The 19648-nt window shown below is 48.0% G+C and overlaps 1 protein-coding gene across 1 annotated transcript in view; it reads right to left on the bottom strand.

Moving 5' to 3' along the window:
* col9a2 (collagen type IX alpha 2 chain) overlaps positions 1-19648 on the bottom strand; it is a 77966-nt gene that overhangs the window by 9464 nt on the left and 48854 nt on the right. The window contains exons 24-29 of the mRNA XM_033045494.1: positions 14360-14431; positions 14102-14137; positions 9936-9980; positions 8628-8660; positions 5036-5182; positions 2299-2353 (exon numbers count right to left, since the gene is read on the bottom strand). Coding sequence (XP_032901385.1) covers positions 2299-2353; positions 5036-5182; positions 8628-8660; positions 9936-9980; positions 14102-14137; positions 14360-14431 — 388 coding nt within the window. The remainder of the gene's footprint in view (positions 1-2298; positions 2354-5035; positions 5183-8627; positions 8661-9935; positions 9981-14101; positions 14138-14359; positions 14432-19648) is intronic.

Here is a 19648-nt window from a genome sequence, read left to right as displayed (position 1 = left end):
CCTCCTGTACCTGCATTGCTTACTTTCAGTGACTAATGTATAAGCACACACAGGTCTCATTGCACCTCCCCTTTTCCTAATCTGACACCATTAAGATAATAATCTGGACAACCTCACATTTATCCACTTTGCATATTATACTGCAATTGCCAAGCATCTGTCCACTCACCCAACCTATCCAAGTCACCCTGCAGCCTCATACCATCCTCATCGGAACTCACACTGCCACCTAGCTTTGTGTCATCCGCAGACTTGGAGATGTTACATTTAATTCCCTCGTCTAAATTGTTACTATATATTGTAAATAACTGGGGTCCCAGCACCGAGCCTTGCGGCACCCCACTAGTCACTGTCTGCCATTCTGAAAAGGCCCAGTTAATTCCTACTCTTTGCTTCCTGTCAGCCAATCAGTTCTCTATCCATGTCAATACCCTACTCCCAATTCCATGTGCTCTAATTTTGCACACTAATCTCTTGTGTGGGACTTTGTCAAAAAGCTTTTTGAAAGTCCAGATACACCACATCCACTGGCTCTCCCTTATCCATTCTACTTGTTACACCCTCAAAAAATTCCAGACGATTTGTCAAGCATGGTTTCCCCTTCATAAATCCATGCTGACTTTGCCCGATCCTGTCACTGCTTTCCAAATGTGCTGCTATTACATCTTTAATAATTGACTTAAGCATCTTCCCCACTACCGATGTTAGGCTAACTGGTCTATAATTTCCTGTTTTCTCTCTCCCTCCTTTCTTAAAAAGTGGGGTTACATTAGTTAACCTCCAGTCCACAGGAACTGATCCTGAGTCGAGGGAACATTGGAAAATGATCATCAATGTATCCACGATTTCTAGGGCCACCTTGAGTCCTCTGGGATGCAAACCATCAGGCCCATGGGATTTATCTGCCTTCAGTCCCAACAGTTTACCCAACACCATTTAATGACTATTGTGAATTTCCTTTTGGTTCCTCCGTCACGCTAGATCCTCGGCCCCTAGTATTTCTGGGAGATTCTTTGTGTCTTCCTTAATGAAGACAGAACCAAAGTACTTGTTTGCCATCTCCTTGTTTCCCATTATAAATTCACCCGTTTCTGACTGTACATTTGTCTTCACTAATCTTTTCCTCTTTACATATCTAAAAAAGCTTTTATTGTCAGTTTTTATATTCCCCTCAAGCTTTCTTTCATGCATTATTTCCCCCCTCTTAATTAACCCCTTTGTCGTCTGTTGAATTCTAAATTTCTCCCAGTCCTCCGGTTTGCTGCCTCCTCTGGCCAAATTATATGCCTCTTCCTTGGATTTAACACTATCGTTAATTTCCCACAGTACCAACATTAATGGTTTCAGGTTGTGAAAGACGTAATATTTTGTAACATATAATTCATGCATATATGCAATTCAGCACATGTGTACATGAATGCACGTTATATATTCACTCATTCATTCTCTAATGGTTAAGGTTTACCTGGATAAATAGCAACATACACACCAGAACTCAGTGACACACTGGTAGGTAACTCATTTTGTACACAAAATTAGCACAAGATGGGAAGAGGCCATTCATCCCATTGAGTATGCTGGACTTATGTGGAGGAAAACTAGTTAGTCCCGATTCCTTGTCGAGTTCCTTGTCCGGTATCGCTTTTAATAGTTGAATTATTTTCATTTTCCTGGTCTCCCCATTGCCTCACCTTTACCATGGATGTTTAGTCTCTTTACACCATTTTCCGCCAGGAAGGGCTCAAGGCCCTCCAATTCTTTGTTGTACAAAGACCTAATTTCCCTCTACTAATGCTCTTCTCTGCCTGACAGAACTTGTCCTCACACTCAACAACTTCTCTTTTGACTCCGCTCACTTTCTCCAAGTTAAAGGTGTAGCCATGGGCCTGCCTTTTTGTTGATCACGTCAAAGAGTCCTTGTTTCCAAATGTACACTGGCACTACAGTATGTCCCACTTCTTTCTCCCTTACATTGACGACTGCATCGTGGCTGCCTCCTGCATCCATGCAGAACTCATTGATTTCATTAGCTTTGCCACAAACTTCCACCCTGCCCTCAAATTCACTTGGACTCTCTCTGAAACCTCTCCAGGTTACTACTTACCAATTGAAGTCGTAGTTTCAAGGCATAAGGGGCAGGGAATGGAGGGATATGGAATATGCACAGGTAGATAAAAGTTACTTTGCATCTTGTTTGACGCAGACATTGTGGGAAAAGGGCCTGATCTTGTGCTGTTCCTGCTCTATGATGTGTGAGACACAGTGTTAGTACGTGGCACTGGTCCATCATGCACTCACCTTGCATCATTTTCAAGCACACCTCGACAATATGTTGATCTCCTGCATCTCGGCCCTGCCAACGGAAATAGAAGAGGTTAGGTAGAAGCCTTGCCCATCCTGAACGGGTGACACCAATTCTGATCCAGCCCATCCTGGCAGGCAGTGTTGGAAACAAACACATTCCATCACCCACTGTTCCCTGCCTCATACAACCAAGATATACATTTAACATATCTTTATTCTCTGAGGGATGCGGATGGCACTGCCAGGGCCAGCAATCATTGTCCGTTCTCAAATGCCCTTGAGGAGGTGGGAGTGAGCTGCCTCCTTGAATCTTCAAAGTATTTCTGGTGATGTGCTCCCATAACAGGAGTCCCCGGAATCAAACTTACCAATGATAATGGGTCAATGATCTATTTTTAAATCAGGATTGTGTGTGACTTGGGAGAGCGGGTGATGGAGATTGAAGGTAGTGCTGTGATCATGCCCCCTGGTGATAGAGGTGGCAGGTCGGGACGTACAGGGAGTGAAGGTTCACAGCCATGTATCTCATGGGCGGTCCGCTCTGCAGACACAGCGCAGCAGTGGTGAAGGAGTGAATGCTTCGGATGAGCAGATAACTCTGTCCCAGATACTGAAAGCTCCTTGGGTGATCTTAGAGCTGCGTCCATTCAGTCAAGGGCAGTGAGTTCTATCACATAGAAATAGATACATAGAAAATAGGTGCAGGAGTAGGCCATTCGGCCCTTCGAGCCTGCACCGCCATTCAATATGATCATGGCTGATCATCCAACTCAGTATCCCGTACCTGCTTTCTCTCCATACCCCCTGATCCCTTTAGCCACATCTAACTCCCTCTTAAATATAGCCAATGAATTGGCCTCAACTACCTTCTGTGGCAGAGAGTTCCAGAGATTCACCACTCTCTGTGTGAAAAATATTTTTCTCATCTCGGTCTTAAAGGATTTCCCCTCTCTCCTTAAGCTGTGACCCCTTGTCCTGGACTTCCCCAACATCGGGAACAATCTTCCTGCATCTAGCCTGTCCAACCGCCTGTCCACACTCCTGGCTTGTTTGTGGCAGATGCTGGAAAGACTCTGGAACATCAGGAACTGAGTCACTCCTGGCAGGGTAGGTAGGCAGGCAGCCTCTGAGCTGTCCCTGTAGCCCTGGCATTTACATAGCTGGTCCAGGTAATACAGACCTCTCACCCACAGGTGCTGTAGAGAATGCGTTCAGCATCAGCTATGCTGTTGAACATCGAGGGAATGTGGTGAGACAAACAAAAAACTGTGGGTACTACAAATCTGAAATTAAAGAGAAAATGCCAGAAACTCCCCATAGATCAGGTAGCAACTGTGGAGTGCAGAGTAGACCTAATATTTCAGGTCCATCACCCTTCATCAGAATGAGCTGATATTGATGAGGTCAACCTGAAACATTAACACAGTTTCTCTCTCCACTGATGCTCCCCCCACCACCCCCAGCGAGGCATACAATCAGTAACATTAATCAGAAGGACAGTGAAACTAGCAGAGAACTAGGGTGGGGTAGGGACGGAGAGAGAGGGAAAGCAAGGGTAACTTGAAGTTAGAGGAATCAATATTCATACCGCTGGGTTGTAAGCTACCCAAGCGAAATATGAGGTGCGGTTCAATTTGTGTTGGGCCTCACTCAGGTTGGATGAGGTTGGAGGAGGTGCATGAACCTCTACCTCACCTGAAAGGACTGGTGGGGTCTTTGGACAGAGTCAAGGGAGGAGGTATAGGAACAGGTAATGATTTGGGAACAAGGATGCTTGGGAACTTAGAGTAAAGTGCTTCTCTAAAAGATTCCAGAATTGGCAGATAAAGTAACTAACTCCTTCCATTGTTTATCATCAACGGGGGCTTAGGTGGTGGGATAGACTAAAGGATATAGTGGTTTTGCTCACAACTCTTACATAACTTGAACAAGTCACAGTCATTCATGTGAATGGTCCATCACAGGTACTGGCCTCCACCGTCGAAGGGTTCTACAGGAGACACTGCCTGAAAGTCAGCCAACATCATCAATGACACCACCCTTGCCACTACTCATTTCACTGATACCATTGGGAAGAAGGTACAGGAGTCTGGAACCATGGCCTCCAGATTGAAGAACACCTTCCAAGCAACAATCAGGGAACTCGACAAAACACTAGGCCCAGCAACTATAATCTTCTATGGACCAGTCTGTAGAAGGATCCAGACCTGAAAAGTCCAGGTCCAGACCATCCTTTTTCTCCAGAGATGCTACCTGACCCGTTGAGTTACTCCAGCACCTTTTGTCTATCTACAGTACAAGAGTTTCCTGGTCCGCTACCTTATAAGGATTCTCTGCTCGAGACCAGTACAGTACAAGGATTCACCAGTCCGCTACTCTACAAAGGACCCCGTGTCTGGTACAGTACAAGGATTCCCCGGTCTGCTATTATACAAGGATCCCCTGGTTTGGCACGGTACAGTCCAAGGATTCCCTGCTCCGCTACAGTACAAGGATGCTCTGGTCTGGTACAGCCTGGTTTGTTCTGTGTCAGGTAGGTCTGGGCATCGTCAGTCAGTCTCTAGCTCACCTTACGGATGTGAGAGGTCAGAGTGTGGAGGATTCTGGGGTCCAGGAGTCGCTGGAATTCTGAGCACCAAGTCAGGCTTGCCCGTCTATGTGTGGGTTCTGCTCCTGTTCCCTGCCTCCCCTCCACTTGCCCCAAGTCCACACACACGGCTGGAATACTTACCACAGTTCCCTGGCGTCCAATCACTCCTGATATTCCACGCCTGCCGTGGGGGCCTCGTGACCCCGGCAGTCCTCGGCGACCCTGGGCTCCGGGCTCACCGGGGTTGCCGGCAGCACCCTGGTATCCCAGCTCTCCTTGTACACCTTCCTGGAGGGCAGCAAGAAGGCGGGGTTTCAGTGCCTGCGTCTATGGCGCTCCCATTCTCCACCCCATGATGCTGCTCCCACCACACACACCCCACCCCACTCCCCCCCCCTTCACCCCCACCCCGCACCCAGGCTCCCTTCACCACGCCCTATACACCTCCCCACCCCCCACCTTCCCACCTTCCCTGCTCCCAGCCAGGATCCATTCACGCCACATGCTCAACTACCCACCCCCCACCCACCCACACCCCGTTCTCACCGCCCACCCCACCCCACCTTCATCCCCACAACCCATACAGGCTCCCCTCACCACACCCGTGCACCTCCCCACCACCCACCTTCCCTGCTCCCACCACCCACCCAGCTCACGACACACACTCCCCACCCTCTGCACCAAGGAATGGAGGGAAAGGATCATGTGCAGGCAGAGGAGATTGGTTTAACTTGACATAATGTTCTGCATGGACACGATGGGCTGAAGGGCCTGTCCTGTGCTGTTCTGTTCTGTCTTCAACCTGACTGCAACCTTGCAGCTTACTTCCCTCAACAGTGGAGTTAATTCAGCAAACCTTTTCATAGCACTTTCTGGAGCCTTTACATCTGCGGGGCCTGCAGAGCTGAACACTATCCTCACATGTGGCTGGTCCTGCAGGTGATAGAGGGCAATGATGTCCTTGCTCGTTGCTCTCCAGCCTCTGTGCTCCAAACCCACGACCCTGTGTACTTCTCAACTACTTCCCCATCCTGCACTGTCGATGTGCTTGGTATCCCTGCCTCCAGCTCACCCTGTTCCTGCACACCTTTTATACCTGTAATCTTCAGTTTAGTTTCATTTAGTTCACTGAAAAGAAACAGGCCCTTTGGCCCACCGAGTCCATGTAGACCACCGATCACCTTTTCACACAAGTGCTACTTTATCCCACTTTTGTATTCACACCCTGCAACACTGGGGTCTACTCACAGAGGCCAATTAACCTACAAACCTGCGCATGGGAGGAACCTATAGTACCCGGAGGAAACCCATGCGGTCACAGGGAGAATGTGCAAACTCCACACACACAGCAGCCGAGGTCCAGATTGAACCCGGGTCTCTGGTGCTGTGAGGCAGTGACTCTACCAGCTGTGCCACTGTGCTGCCCCTTTATTTGGCACGCATTTGGCATGCTCCAGTATTTAATTTAATTCACACGTTACAAGCTGAGAAGAGGAATCAGAGCTAGAGGCGAGGAAACACTTTTTCTCACAGAGAGTTGTGAGTCTGTGGAATTCTCTGCCTCAGAGGGTATGGAGGCAGGTTCTCTGGATGCTTTCAAGAGAGAGCTGGATAGGGCTTTTAAAGATAGCAGAGTCAGGGCATATGGGGATAAGGCAGGAACGGGCTACTGATTGGGGATGATCTGCCATAATCACATTGAATGGCGGTGCTGGCTCGAAGGGCCGAATGGCCTACTCCTGCACCTATTGTCTATTATCTATTGTCTAATCTATAATGTTTTATTATTAATGTTTAATGGTTTATGTGTCATTCCTAACTGTCATTGTATGTCGTGTTGTTACTTGTGGGCGGAGCACCAAGGCAAACTCCTTGTATGTGAATACTTGGCCAATAAACTTATTCACACACACACTCATTCTTCCTGCCAAAAGGAAGTGCACTTAACATTCTTCCACATTAAATTTTATCTGCCCATTCCATCAGTCTATCTGTATCTCCTTGTGGTTTATTACTGTTCTTGCCACTTCCAAATTTGGTATAATCTACAGATTTAGAGATTGTGCCTTAAATGAAAGCAGTGTTCCTTTCCCAATTCTATGCTTCCCTCCAGCTTTTCACTGCTGCTCGCTGCTTCCTCTCACTTCCCCCTTTCTGCTTCAGCTTGCATCATTCCACGACCATCAATCGGTTTGACAGACCATTCAGTGGCACTTCATCAAGCATCTTTTGGAAGCCCATATATGCTGCATCACCGACACTTCCCTCACTCATCCTTCCTGTTAGTTATTCAGAACATTCTGTCAAATTAGTTTGATGTGATCTTATTTTCCCAAATCCCTGCTGTTAGAGTCATAGAGTGGAAAGAGGCCCTTTGGCCCAACTTGCCTACACTGGCCAACATGTCCCAGCTACATTAGTCCCACCTGCCTACGTTTGGTCCATAACCCTCCCTGTACCTGTCTAACTGTTCCTTAAATGTTGGGATAGTCCCAGCCTCAACTACCTCCTCTGACAGCTTGTTCCATACACCCACCACCCTTTGTGTGTAAAATCTATCCCTTAGATTCCTATTAAATCTTTCCCCCTTCATCTTAAACCTCTGCCCTTTGGTCCTCGATTCCCCTACTCTGGGCATGAGATTCTGTGCATTTCATAATTTTATACACCTCCATAAGATCACCCCTCATCCTCCTGCTCTCCAAGGAATAGAGACCCAGCCTACTCAACCTCTCCCTATAGCTCAGACCCTGAAGTCCTGGCAACATCCTCGTAAATCTTCTCTGAACCCTTTCAAGCTTGACAATATCTTTCTTTTAACGTGCTGGCCAGAACTGAACACAATATTCTAAATGCGTTCTCACCAACGTCTTATACAACTACAACACGACCTTCGAAATGCTATACTCAAGACTCAGACTGATGAAGGCCAATGTGCCAGAAACCTTTTTGATCACCTTATCTACCTGCGACTCAAGGAACCATGCACCTGCATTCCTAGATCCCTCTGCTCTACAACACTCCCCAGAGGCCTACCATTCACTGTGTAAGTCCTGCCATTGCTAGATGTCCAAAAATGCAACACCTCACATTATTAAATTCTATCAACCATTCCTCAGCCCACCTGGCCAATTGATCAAGATCCTGCTGCAATTCTTCACGACCATTTTCACTATCTGCAAAACCACCCACTTTTGTTTCATCAGCAAACTTGCTAATCTTGCCCTGTATGTTCTCAGCCAAATCATTAATGTAAATGACAAACTGTAACGTACCCAGCACCGAGTCCTGAGGCACACCACTAGTCACAGGCCTCCAGTCCGAGAAGCAACCTTCCCACCATCACCCTCTGCTTCCTTCCATGGAGCCAATTTGCTGTCCATTCAGCTGTCTCTCCTTGGATCCAACCTTCCAGAGCAGCCTACCATAGCTCATCCAGGATCTCCCTGCTCTTCCCTTTCCTGGGAATGTACCTGGACTCTACATGGACCACTGATCCTGTAAAGGACGCCCATTGTTCGCTTGTGGGTATCACAAGTCAATCATTGATTCCATTTTACCCAGCACAGTTCCCATCTTATCTCATCCCACTGTAACTGGATTCTTCCTCTGCTAACTCTTTGCACATTGAAGTGATTATCCCACCTCCAGAGATCCCTTTCTCCAACCCCCCCCTCCCCCCACGCACTACCCTCTCCCCTGCACGCCTCAGGAAAGACACACTTTGACTGACCTGGCCATTCACTCCGGGTTCCCCCTGGTCACCCTGCAGAGAAAGAAATTGTTGTTAGGTAGATTTATGTACGTCAAGGTAAGATCAAACTCAATAGAACAGCAGGCGCTGGAAATCTAAAACAAAAAGCAGGAAATGCTAGAAACACTCAGCAGGTCAGACCGCAACTGTGGGAAGGGAAACAGAGTAAACGCTTCAGCTTCAAGACCGTGTGTCAGAAAACTATCTGGACCCAGCTGAGCTCAAAGAGGTGCAGATCTCAGCCCATCGCCAGGGCGATCGGATTCTCAGACCATCATCTCTTGGTGATCACATCCCTCGGATCATCATCAGAATGGTGCAGGTCCCACAGACCTACTCACAGGGCGGTCAGTTCCAGAAGAGTTCCTTTCAGACCCTTTCAGACCATCTCCAGTGTGGTCCAGATCACTCCGCCCCATCCCCCGGTGATCAGTTCCCTCAGACCATCCCCAGGGCGACCAGGTCATCAGGCCATCCCTAGGTGATCACATCCCTCAGATAACCGCAGTGTGGTTCAGATCCCTCAGATCATCATCCAAATGATGCAGATCCTTCAGACTCATCCCCAATGTGGATCATATCCTTCAGACCCATTGCCCGGGCAGTATCGGTAGTTGTGAGATTTTCAACAGCCAAACCCAGCCTTCTCTCTCACACACAAACAATTGCTCTGTAGCCCAGAGATCTCAGGACAGAAATCTCTCTTGGGTCTCCACAATCAATTGACCTCAAACCTTCATCACCCTCAGGCCCACAGAATGGGATCTGACAGACATTGCTGAGCCTGGTCCCAGAGCTGGTACAAGGTCCTGGGCCCTACAGTCTGAGACTGGAGCAGAATCCGAAGTCAGGTTCCAGACCCCAGAGTTATCCGGCACCGAAACAGGACCTTCTGCCCACCTTGCCCATGCCGACCATTGAGCACACCACCATCCCTGCACTAATCCTAGTCTTCCTCCCCACATTCCCGCCAGCTCCTCAGATGCTGTAAAATCAAAGGTAGATAAAAATGCTGGAGAAACTCAGCAGGTGAGGCAGCATCTATGGAGCGAAGGAAATAGGCAACATTTCGGGCCGAAACCGAAACCGAAACGTTGCCAATTTCCTTGGCTCCATAGATGCTGCTTCACCCACTGAGTTACTCCAGCATTTTTGTCTAACCAGAAACACCTAATTCTGTTTCTTTATCTACAGGTGTTGCCTGCTCCACTGTTCATTTGTAACGCATTCCACGGAAAGGGAACAGTTGTCATTGAGCAGACATTCTGGGGTCCCCGAGGACATTACCTGCTCTCCATTATCGCCATCCAAGCCTTCCACGCCTGGGTCACCCTGCAGCAAGAGACACAACAGTTGGTGCTGACATTCATCAGCTGAACAGTAACTGCGGAGAGCCCAGAAAGCCTGGGCAACATAACATACACACACGCATATACATGCATGCGCCGCACACACACTGACGCAGGCATGCGCACACACACACGCGCGCACACTCAGACATACACACACTCAGATACACGCACACTCGCACACAGCCATACACACACAAGCATATACATATACATATGCAACCACATGCATACAGATGCACGCACATGCATGCAAACACAGAGGTACATGCACATACACACATGACCCATGCAAGCTCACACGCACACATGCACAGAAACACATTCGGGAAAGAAACAAAAATCTGAGAGACCTACAAACAGATTAGAGAGGATGAATTGTAAGGAGAGGTTGAACAAACTTTAATTATTTTCTCCGGAGTGTTGGAGGTTGAGGGGACACCTGATGGAAGTAGATGAAATTATGAGAGGCAATAACAGGGTAGGCAGTCGGAACCGTTTTCCTAGAATGGAAAAGTCAAAGACTAGAGGCCACAGCTTTATGGTCAGTGGGGCAAAGTTTAAAGGATAAGGTTTTTAAATAGGGTGGTGGGGGACTGGAACGTGCTGCCAGAGGTGGTGGACGAGGCAGATACGATAGTGGTGTGTAAGAGGGCATGGATATGCAGGGAATGAAGGGATATGGATCACGTGCGGGCAGAGGAGATTAGTTTAACCTGGCACCATGTTTGGCATGAACAATGTGGGCTGAAGGCCCTGTACCTGGGCTGTACTGATCTATGTTCTGTACATGTAACACAAGCGCAGATAGACAGATACATAAATAGAAAGACATTGACAAAATAAGGCATGCGAACACGAGTTGCAAGTGCGTAAAATGGACACACACACATCAGAAATGTATCCACTCACATAAATCCCTGACAATCACTACAAACAGGATACATGGACATAATACACACAAATAAACATGTACAGAGAAACAGAGACACACACACGTTTGTACACACACTGTGGTCCAACTATGTAGCCTGTTGTTAACAACCACGTGATCCACGTTACCTCATTGCTCCTTCCCTTGCTGAGCCCCCATCAGACACTGACAGTGAACTAGACTGAGAGGTCAGGATGTTCTTACACCCTCACCACACGCTGGAGACCAGGATGCACAAGCAACTGCAGATGCTGAAATCTTGAGCAAAACTCAAAGTGCTGGAGAAACTCAGCGGGCCAGGCAGCAACTGTGGAGGGAATGGTGTAACTGTCATTTCCATTCCATTCCCTCCTCAGAGACTGCCCGACCAACTGAGTTCCTCCAGCAGTTCGTTTTTTTTTCGAGAGCAAGAGAACGGGCTTGGTGCCGCTGATGTAACTTCTCCAATTCAGCCAAGAATATTGAGGTGTAATAAGCCCGGTTACTTGGGAAGGGCACTGGGGAAATGCAGATTCTTCACATACCCCCACACGAGAGGTTACGTTTTGGACAAAGACATGGGGCACAAGAAATAATTTCACAATGAAACTGATCATCCAACAGGAGAGCGAGAGAGAGAGAGACAAGAGAGAAAGAGAGAGAGAGTTAGAGAGATAGCTTCAGGGTCACTGTTTATTCAGAATGAGCAAGGCCCACGGTGAAAGGTTCAGGCGTTAGATTGTACAATGTCAGTTTAATCCTATCTTGCAATTTCATAGTTAAGGGCAACAGTAAAATAATAAAATAAGCAATTCAGAATGAAATAAAGTAGTATCCAACCATTTACTTAAGACCTAAATTTAGTTAACGGTGGTTGAATCAAACATTGTGACTTCATATTGCAAACAACACTGGTGGACGGACAGTCAACAGGGATGTCTAAGATTGCAATGGGATCTAGGTCAACAGGAAAAGTGGGCCAAGTATAGCAGATAGAGTTTGATTCAGACAAGTTCGAAGTGTTGGATTTTGATAAGTTAAACCAGGCAGGACCTGCACAGTAAATTATAGGGCCTTGGGTTGTGTTGTAGAATAGGGAGACCTAGGGTTACATGACCATAGTTCCCTGAAAGTGGGGACACAGGTGGATGGGGTTGCAAAGAAGGTGTTTGGCTTGCTTGCCTTCAATAGTTCATTGGTTCGTCGGTGCTTTATTGTCATGTCGGCTCTGCGCTGTGAAATTCTTTTTGCGTAGATCGAGTCGCCATATTTTAGTGCCATTTACAAAAAGTCCAATGTCCATGGGTCAAGTCATTGAGTGCAAGGATTACAGCATCGTTTTACAGCTGTACAAAGCATTGGTGAGACCATACTTTGAGTATTGTGTGCAGCTCTGGTAGCCTCACCACAGGAAGGATGCATAAAACTGGAAAAGGTGCAGAGAAGGTTCATGAGGCTGCAAATCGAATTGGATGCAAGGAGATGGTGGATAGGCTGAGACTTCTTCTCCCTGGAGTGTAAGAGGCTGAGTGGTGATCTTATAGTGGTGTATAAAATCATAACGGTTGTCGATTGGATGAAAGATCAGTCTTTTGCCAAGTGCTGGAGAGTCGAAAACTAGAGGGTTAAGGTGAGATGGGAAAACATTTAAAGATTTCAAAGGGATCTGAGGGTCATCTTATTCACCCAGAGGGTGATGGGTAAATGGCACGATCTGGCAGATGAGGTAGTTGAGGCAGGTACAATTACAACATTTAACCATATAACCATATAACAATTACAGCACGGAAACAGGCCATCTCGACCCTTCTAGTCCATGCCGAACACGTATTCTCCCCTAGTCCCATATACCTGCGCTCAGACCATAACCCTCCATTCCTTTCCCGTCCATATAACTATCCAATTTAATTTCCCCTTTCCCCTTCCAGCACGATACATTTAAAAGATGTTTAGACAGGAATGTGGATAGGGACTGTACAAAGGTATATGGGCCAAACAGGGGCAAATGGGACAAACTCAGGTAGAGAACTTGGTTAATCTGGATAAGATGGGCTGAAGGGCCTGTTTCTGTACTGTAGTAACTCTCTGACTACAACGTGAAATAGAAACACTGAGCGTTTGAGGGATTATTTATATAGTGCATGAAGAGAGGCACGGAGGTTATATTTTAGTTTGGTTTAGTCTCTGGCGCTGTAAGGCAGCAACTCTACTGCTGTGCCACTGTGCCGCTCATATATTGTACAGTATATAGAGTGGCAGTGAGATATTGCGAGGGAGTCGGGTTATTTACAGCGAGTGTTGTTGCCTCCACCATCTTCCCCTGGTCTGCACCAGGCTTTTCCCCTTCCAGCACGATACCTCACTCTGAGCCAGCGCCCCACGAGGACAACCCATCTGAGACCTCCCTCTCTGTCCGCCCTCCCTAACTCCCCACTCTCTGATGCCGCCGTTATGATCCTTCCCTCTTTGACCCCACCTCTGAGACCCCCCCCCCCAGACGGACAGCTCCCTAATCACCCAGCTCCTCCCAGCATCCCCTCTTCCCATGAATACTCAACCCCTACCCCCACTTCTCCGACCCCACCCACCACTCCGTGACCCTCTCCACTGCCCTGCCCCCCCGCGGCATGTCTATTGTCTCCAGCGACCGAGGTGCATGCGTCCGGGAGCCGTTCCCTGCACAAGGTCGGGAGATCCCGGCGGCACGGTGGGAGGTAGCGAGAGACGGGAATCACGGATGCTGGCTCTGCCTCACCCGGCTCCTGCCTTCACCCAGTCCCAGCGCATTCTACACAAGCCCAACATTCAGAGCGTTCAGAACACATGGACCCTGGCAGGAATCGGAGACAAACACGCCCGCACATATGTGTGCGTGCACACACGTTACACATGCTGGCATATACACTAGGACATATGGTCATACATGGTAACAGACATATCACAAACACACAGATAACACACACACACACACACACACACAGACACACACAAAGACAGACAAACATAAAAATAGAGACACACACACACAGGCAGACACACACACACACACACACACACACACACACACACACACACACACACACACACACACACACACACACACACACACACACACACACACACACACACACACACACACACACACACACACACACAAAGACAGACAAACACATGCACACACAGGTACTTACATCACCGCCTTTGGGCCCTTTTTTCCCTTGGAATCCCTGGAGACAGAGTGAATATTTGTGATTAGAGCAGTTGACCACCACCTGTCCTGCACCGCCTACATTCCCAAACCAAAGCCACGGGACAGTTGGGAATGTTGCTCCCTCCGCCCTGTTCCCACTGTTGCTGCACCACCACCCAGTCCACAGTCCACACCCACAGTGCACACAGTACACCCACGGTTGACCCACCAGCAACACATTGCGCCGACCATTCCTCACCTTATCTCCTTTCAGCCCAGGGATCCCCTGAGGTCCCGGGAACCCTGTAGGACCTCGTTCTCCCTTCGTGCCCTGAAAACAAGAACAGTATTGATCTTAAACAGTGACTGGCACTCTGACCTGTGCAGAAACATGAGTCACACTTCCCATTTGAAAGCCGTGCCAGGTCACATGATGGAACTCTGGCCAACGCTGTGTTGAACTCTTTTCCACCGTGTTTCTCTGTTCTGTACTTATCTTGCTTGAGACCTGTGCCATCTCTATGCCATGGGGTATCTGTCCTTTGGTAACAAGCTTGTCCCAGTGTGCCTGAGACAATATGTTCAGCTGTACATATGTTTTCAAGTGGCGCAGCTGGTAGAGCCACTGCCTCACAGTGCCAGAGACCCGGGTTTGATTCTGACCTCAGCTACTTCTGTGTGGAGTTTGCACGTTCGCCCTGTGACTGCATGGGTTTCCTCCGGGTGCTCCGGTTTTCTCCAACATCCCGAAGACGTGCTGGTTTGTAGGTTATTTAGCCTCTGTAAATTGCCCCCAGTATGTGGGGAGTGGATGCAAAGGTGGGATAACATGGAAATACGGTGAACGGGTGATTGGTAGCCAGCACGGACTCAGTGGGCTGAAGGGCCTGTTTCCTTGGTGTTTCTTTCACTCAATCAGCCAATTAAGTGTGAATACCTGATCTGAATCCCCAATCCTTTCTGGAAGTCGACAGCCCACCTCCCTGCCACTGACTGCAATTTCAGAGCCTAATCATCAAGGCGTTACATTAAAAATTCATTACCTCTTCCCAGTTTCACTGCTACTGCAAGAGCTGTATTGGCAACTGGAAAATGGAATGAAAAGTCAAGGAAGAAGGGAGCTGGGATGATCGAACGATTGGAAATGACTACATCTGCTGGCAAAGCTGCAATAAAAGATTTAGAATGTTGTACTGAGTCCACAGGGCTTGATTTATACAGGCGATGGGGTGAATGAAAAGAGTCTTATTCCAAGGGTAGGGGAATCAAAAGCTAGAAGGTATAGGTTTAAAGTGAGAGAGGAATGATTTAATAAGAACCCGAGGGGCAACGTTTTCACACCGAAGGTGTTGAGTACATGGTACAAGTTGTCGGAGGAAGTGATTGAGGGAAGTACAATAACAACATTTAAAGATGTTTGGACAGATAATGGATAGGAAAAGTTTTGAGGGATACAAGCCAAAAGATGGTCAGTATGGACGGTTTGGGCCGAGGGGCCTGTTTCCATGCATTATGATTCTATGACAGGCTGGATAGGCTGGGTCTTTATTCCCTCTAGTATTGTAGGTCGAGGGGTGACTTTGTAGACGTTTATAAGATCACGAGGGGCTTAGATACCGTGAATAGTCACATTCTTTTCCTCTGGGTAAGAAAGTCAAAAACTCCAGGGCATAAGTTTAAGCTGAGAGAAGAAAGTTTAAAAAGAACTCGACGGGGTGTATGGAAAGGGCTGCCAGAGGAAGTGGTAGAGGCGGGTTTAGTTACAACATATAAAAGGCACTTGGACAGGTATATGGATAGTTAAGGTTTGGAGGGGAATGGACCAAACATGGGCAAATAGGACCGTCTTGGTCGATATGGACAATGTGGGCAGTGGAGCCTGTTTCTGTGCTGTATACCTCCATGGTTCTATGCATGCCCATCCAATACCAAAGCCTCTCACATTCTCTCCAGCAGCATCAGGCAGATGATACAAATCATCCACCTCAACATCATGCCCCAACGCTGTGTAAATCAACCACGGTGATTAGAAGTGACCAATTGATCCGCTCGCAACTGGGGACATGTGGACCCTCACGATGACGGGGTTTCATAGAGCAAGGAGCGCAGTGCAGCTGGTACTCAATGTGATCGATTGAACGAAGGAGACAGCATGGAAATAGGCCCTTCTGCCCAGGATGGTGATTGAGGGGGACAGGGGATGTGGAGAGTGGGATGATGGTTAGAAGACTGGCCAGTGGTCTGCAAATATTGCGTGGGAGATTGTCAGCAGTCCAGAAAAGGGAGGCCAGGAGGAGCATTGCGCTCCAGACACACCCAAAGACCAGCTTCTGCCAGGGCTCTGTTTGGTCCACCCTGGTGCTATAGCTCTGGCCTGGTTGGGCAGCCATGACTGACCCCCCCCCCCTCTCCCCCCACACTAGGGAGACTGCGCCTCCACCACAGACCCTGCTCTGATGCTTCACGTTGGAACCATTGGCTCTCCCTGTGTGGGCTCTGCCCCAGCGACAGTGGGTCTCAATGGGAGACAAGAGGACCAGGGGCAACAGCAGGCTTGTGAAATGCCTGTCTGCACGATTTGTGCTAGAGCTGGGCCCCATGACTGCTCCTGGGATTTGAGACAAAGTACTGAGAAAATGACCGAGGACAAAGCATTTTTAAATGTTTTAGTTTCAGTGCAAACAGGCCCTTTGGCCCACGAGGTCACACAGACCAATGATCACCCGCTCACACTAGCTCTGTGTTCTCCCACTTTCCCATTCACTCCCTACACACCAAGAGAATTTTACAGAGGCCAATTTGCACGTCTTTGGCATTGGGAGGAAACTGGAGCACCCGGAGGCAACCCACGTGGTCGCAGGTAGTGTGCAAATACCACACTCGAGGCAGCACTCAAGGTCAGAATTGAACCCTGCTCTCTGACACTGTGAGGCAGCAGCACTACCAGCTGCACCACCAAGTGGGAATTGGTACTTATTCCATATTCATGACTGGATCAATTGAATGATACTTTCAAAGTGGGATGGCCTTTGTTGTGTACATCGTTTGTTGGCTGTGGGATCCTGTGGGACTGAATAACATTGCAGTGGATATATTGGGGAGAGGAATCATAATATTGGGGATGATGCTTCACTGTGCTGGGGTCAACAAGATTTGATCTGGAACTGGATTATTGTTGAAAGCACGATGCCCATTGTAAGGTCATGTTAGTAAAATGATTGATAGCTTCATTTGCCACTTCTAAAGACCAGCTTGTTGCACTTTATCATGGCCCGTACAGGCTAGGGTAAAGATTACCCATCAGTGCCCCTAGACAATGTGGAATTACAGAAGAATTTACCAAAGTGTGAGCTCATGTCAAAATAAATCCTCCCAGCCATTAGCCTTACGCACTGCTAATCCATTGTGATCAGTTCTTTCTTTGAAGCACAGTTGATCGCAGAGGGCGATGACTCACTTTCTTTCAATTGTCAGAAATGTTAAGCCCCTGTCCCACTGTACGAGGTAATTCACGAGTTCTCCCGTGTTTTCCCCTGATTCAAACTCGGAGAATGACCGTAGCGGATCCGTAGGAGTCCGTGGATGTCTCGTAGCGGCTCGTACGAGTAAAAAGTAACAATTTCTTTCATTACGAGTATTTTTCTATTCGTGGACATTTATTACATGGATGAAAAAACGTCACGAGTTTACCGGATGTCCCGAGTATCTACCGTTAGCATTATTAGCCGCTACGAGACATCCACAAACTCCTATGGACCCGCTACGGACATTCTCCGAGTTCGAATCAGGGGAAAACTTGGGAGAACCCGTGAATTACCTCGTACAGTGAGACAGGGGCTTTACTCTTCACCAAGTGTAAAATCGCCACCCTTCCTGCTGCAGCACCCATCGGTGGCAGCTCCACTGTTGTCTGGGCATTGCTGAGGATGTGCCCACAGCTGCCCTCAGTGCAGAGCCCCTCTACTCCATCACACAAGACGGTAAACAGGAGGAAGGGCTGCAGCAACTGCGAAGGGCTCTCACGCGCCACCTTGTTCTGATGTGGAACGCACTGGCTGAACGAGTGCTGGGAGCCCAGTCAACAATCTGCCGGGGAAGATGAACGTGCAGCTCCTCACAATCTACCTCTCTACCTTTCAACTGATTTGATATTCTTGAATTTAAAAAATTCACATAAATATTTCAGAGATATTTCAGTCTAATGCTTCCCCACTTTGCTTAGTTGTATTGTAGGAAGGAACTGCAGATGCTGGTTTAAACCGAAGATAGACACATAATGCTGGAGTAACTCAACGGGACAGGAAGCATCTCTGGATAGAAAGAATGGGTGACGTTTCGGGTCGAGACCCTTCTATCCAGAGATGCTGCCTGTCCCACTGAGTTACTCCAGCATTTTGTGTCTATCTTTTTGCTTAGTTGTGTGTCAGGTTGTGTGACATCAGGATAAAGTCAGTGGGCTGAGAGAAGATGGATCAAAATAACAGCAACAGCAGGAGAAGGGGGAGGGGGCAAGGGAGAGTGAGGCTTCATAGCATCTCATAGTCCAGAGGTTGCATGAGCTGATGTGAATTACACAACTCACCTCTGGATCTGTATATCTGAACTGGGCAGTGCCCAGAGTAGACGTGGAGATGAGACCACATCTTTATGATTGGCACAGGAGGGGCAGCTTGGACTGACGCTCTCTCTCTCAACTAACTAGAAGTGTGGCTGAATCACGGAGGCTCCAATGACTTGAGACCCTCAGCAAATTGTCAGCAAATTTGGAATCGACAGATTTGAAGACAGAGAAATTTCTTCTGTGCCTGAATAAACCCTGTGAGTAATTTCCAAGCAGACTTTAAACACCTACTCATTCAAATTCCATTCAACAAACACTTCTTTGAGTTTGGGTTCCCCCCCCCCCCCCCCCAAGTTCTCCAGTTACTGTGTCAATTCTGTCCCGTCCCGTCAAACAGAGACAGCCAGCCCTAATCCCCCAGTGACAAGTGGCCTGAACACAGCGAGCCACGGCTTCCAAACTGAGCAGCCGGGAAGTGCATTATCAAACAGTTAGCGGAAAGCTTTGAAGATCCAGCGGGAGGTTATCGTGTGTCGTCCTGCAACCAGTTCCTTTTTGACAAAGCTCCCTGTGCACGATCAACTAGTTCAAACCGGGCATGATGAAAGAATAAAAATACTCTCTGCATAACCGCGTTGTGTTTAAGAAAGGAACTGCAGATGCTGGAAAATTGAATGTAGACAAAAAGGCTGGAGAAACTCAGCGGGTGAGGCAGCATCTATGGAGCGAAGGAAAAAGGCAACGTTTCGGGTCTCGACCCGAAACGTTGCCTTTTTCCTTCGCTCCATAGATGCTGCCTCACCCGCTGAGTTTCTCCAGCAATTTTGTCTTCCTCTGTAGAACCACTGTCTCTCTTCACCACCAGAGGAAAATTAAATACAACTTTGATTAAATGTCTTCACACTTATTGGACAACAATTGTATAGAGCCGAGACTAAAAGTGTTACAATGGTGAAGTGCTGCATGTGGGGACAGATAGCCCTGTCC

This window comes from Amblyraja radiata, chromosome 27, assembly GCF_010909765.2.
Source record: "Amblyraja radiata isolate CabotCenter1 chromosome 27, sAmbRad1.1.pri, whole genome shotgun sequence".
NCBI lineage: Eukaryota > Metazoa > Chordata > Chondrichthyes > Rajiformes > Rajidae > Amblyraja > Amblyraja radiata.
This window is presented reverse-complemented; position numbering and strand designations above follow the sequence as displayed.